Source organism: Sinocyclocheilus grahami, unplaced genomic scaffold, assembly GCF_001515645.1.
Source record: "Sinocyclocheilus grahami isolate Dianchi unplaced genomic scaffold, SAMN03320097.WGS_v1.1 scaffold30.1, whole genome shotgun sequence".
NCBI classification, from domain to species: Eukaryota; Metazoa; Chordata; class Actinopteri; order Cypriniformes; family Cyprinidae; genus Sinocyclocheilus; species Sinocyclocheilus grahami.
This window is the reverse complement of record NW_015505209.1, coordinates 1,959,428-1,962,558: the sequence shown is the minus strand read 5'-3', so window position 1 is coordinate 1,962,558 and position 3,131 is coordinate 1,959,428. Positions and strand designations below refer to the sequence as shown.

At 37.4% G+C, this 3,131-nt stretch overlaps 1 protein-coding gene across 2 annotated transcripts in view; it reads left to right on the top strand.

Moving 5' to 3' along the window:
• dyrk4 (dual-specificity tyrosine-(Y)-phosphorylation regulated kinase 4) overlaps nucleotides 1-3,131 on the top strand; it is a 21,811-nt gene that overhangs the window by 15,328 nt on the left and 3,352 nt on the right. For both annotated transcript variants that reach the window (XM_016259059.1, XM_016259048.1), the window contains 2 exons: nucleotides 1,149-1,321; nucleotides 1,617-1,677. In XM_016259059.1, the coding sequence (XP_016114545.1) occupies nucleotides 1,149-1,321; nucleotides 1,617-1,677 (234 nt within the window). The remainder of the gene's footprint in view (nucleotides 1-1,148; nucleotides 1,322-1,616; nucleotides 1,678-3,131) is intronic.

Sequence of the window (3,131 nt, the reverse complement as noted above, 5' to 3'; positions counted from 1 at the left end):
AAAACTGAAGTCATTGCATTTGGAAACAAAGATGAAGTTCTCAAGGTGAATGCATACCTTGACTCTAGGGGTCAAACAACTAAAAATCAAGTCAAGAATCTTGGTGTGATTCTGGAGACAGACCTTAGTTTCAGTAGTCATGTCAAAGCAGTAACTAAATCAGCATACTATCATCTCAAAATCATTGCAAGAATGAGATGTTTTGTTTCCAGTCAAGACTTGGAGGAACTTGTTCATGCCTTTATTACCAGCAAGGTGGACTATTGTAATGGTCTCCTCACCGGCCTTCCCAAGAAGACCATTAGACAGCTGCAGCTCATCCAGAACGCTGCTGCCAGGATTCTGACAAGAACCAGAAAATCTGAGCATATCACACCAGTCCTCAGGTCCTTACACTGGCTTCCAGTTATATTTAGGATTGATTTTAAAGTACTTTTACTCGTTTATAAATCACTCAGTGGCCTAGGACCTAAATACATGGCAGATATGCTCACTGAATATAAACCTAATCAGATCATTAGGATCGAGTCAGTTAGAAATACCAAGGGTTCACACAAAACAAGAGGAGTCCGCTTACCAGCTTCCAGAAGAGATCAGATGTGCTAAAACATTAGCCACATTTAAATCTAGACTCAAAACTCTGTTTTAAAAATCTGTTTAGCTGTGCATTTATTGAATGAGCACTATGCTACGTCCGAACTGATTGCACTGTATTTTATATATAATCATTTCCTATTTTTAATGGTTTTAAATTCATTTTAAATCCATTTTTAAATAATTTTAAAAGTTTTTAAATTCCTTGTTTTATTGTTGATTATTTTTTATGATTATTTTACTTCCTTTTATGTAAAGCACTTTGAATTACCATTGTGTATGAAATGTGCTATATAAATAAACTGGCCTTGCCTTACACCATATGGGGCAATACATAGCAAAATCTGCAATCGGTAGATTAGGCGCCAATGACATAGATTTGAGAAATGTTTTTACTGTTCTAACTATGCAAGATTTTTTGCAGCATTTTATCATTTGCATATAGCGTCATTTTCCCATCCATTAAAACAGACCTGTGACCCAGCAATTGAGAAACGATGATTTAGTGTTATTTGAACCGAACTCTAATAGACCACTTGTATTCTCATCTGCAGTGTACACTTACATTCAGAGCCGCTTCTACCGCTCACCAGAGGTGATTCTGGGCCATCCATACAGCATGGCAATAGACATGTGGAGTCTGGGCTGCATTTTAGCAGAGCTGTACACTGGCTATCCCCTCTTCCCAGGAGAGAGTGAAGTGGAGCAGATCGCCTGTATCATGGAGGTGAGAGACTGTATTAGCAGTCAAAGAAGTATTGAAGCCATGCAGTTACAACTAATGGGAGCTGGAGCTTTAAAGCTTTAAAATGGATGCAAAAACAGCATAAAAGTGTCATAACACCTTCACTCATAGTTTATTATTATTGCATAAAAAAAAGCATAAAAAGAGTATTGGAAAGTCTTTGAAAGAATCTTCGTATTCTGTGGATTAAAGTTGTTTAAATAACTTTGTGCTTTAATGATTCTTTTATAGTTATTTGAAATGCATTGGTTGCTGAACATGATTTTTGATTTTGCAGATTATGGGACTTCCTCCAAATGACTTTGTTCAAACTGCATCAAGACGGAGGTTATTTTTTGGTAAGTAGATTGCTTACAAATAAGGGTAACACTTTACAAAAAGATTCCATTTGCTAACATTAGTTATGAACTAACAATGAAAAATAATTCTAAAACAGTTAGTTTCAACATTTACTTGTACATTATAAAAATAAAAATTTGTATCTGTTAATATTATTTAAAGGGGTCCTATTATGCTTTTTCACTTTTTGAATTTTAGTCCGTGTGTAGTGTGTATGTTTGGGCATAAAAAAGATCTTTAAATGTACAAATCTCAAAGTCCATTCCAAAGGGAGATATTTAGTTTTTAAAAAATCCCTTTTCAAGAACTACAACGAACGGCTCGTTTGGACTACAGCGTTTGTTTTCCGGGTTTTGTGATATCACAAAGCGGCCCATTAGAATATCATTAAAATAATTCCGCCTATGGAAATTCGAATGGTTGGGGGGTGGGGAGGGTCGAGGTCATGGTTAGAACGCTGGTTGAGTGAGTGCATCAGACAAGACGACGACGAAGAAGTGCTGCTGTACAAGGGCGTGTCTACGTGGTAGCCAGGGGTGGCACCGGCCCCCCCTGAAATTTGGCTGGCCACCCCAGGTGCCCCCCCTACCAGATGTCTTGCGATAGGCTTGTTTTTAGTCAATTTCTAACTGCATCTGGCAGTGGCGGATCCTGGCATGTGTAGGCAGCTGCCTAGGGCCGCTTTCTTCTCTTCTTTATACTTAATTTTAGGCGGTTTCTATAGTGTGATCTTAATGACAATGTCAAGAGCGCATAAAGTTACGCGATCCATGTGCGCGAGGACGAATCTGTCCACTCCCAAGCGGATTTCCTTCACTCACACAAAACTGGACGTGTGCTTTTAAATATTGTTCTTTTATGATTTGTCTCTGCTCTCGCTCAGATACTGCGTGTACATGTTCAAACGTTGTCTTCGCATCACTGAAGACAAAGAGCTTTTTTTCTAATTCAGGTGAGGAGTAGGCTTATCTCACAAAGTGGAAGCAAGCTGATTATAGTCAGCCTTCTCTAGTTATTTATTTTATTAATAGCCTACTTATTTTAGTTAAGTGCTTAAATTGTAAATATGCATTTATTCAATTATTTTATTTAGTGCATTTGTATTTTGTTGTTTTTGTATATAGTTTTGCAATAAAAGCGTATCAACCAGGTTCCAGAAATAATCTCTGAGGGTGCTTCTGAAATGAGTGAGGGTGCTCTAGACTTAATGCACATTTTCACATATTTAGTCCCGTCTGTTGCTATGGTTATCACCAGTGTTGGGGGTAACGCATTACAAGTAACGCGAGGTACGTAATCAGATTACTTTTTTCAAGTAACTAGTAAAGTAACGCATTACTTTTTAATTTACAAGAGAATATCTGAGTTACTTTTTCAAATAAGTAACGCAAGTTACTTTTTTTCAAATTTATTGATTGACAGCTCTCCTGTCCCCATGTTGAGAGAAATCAGA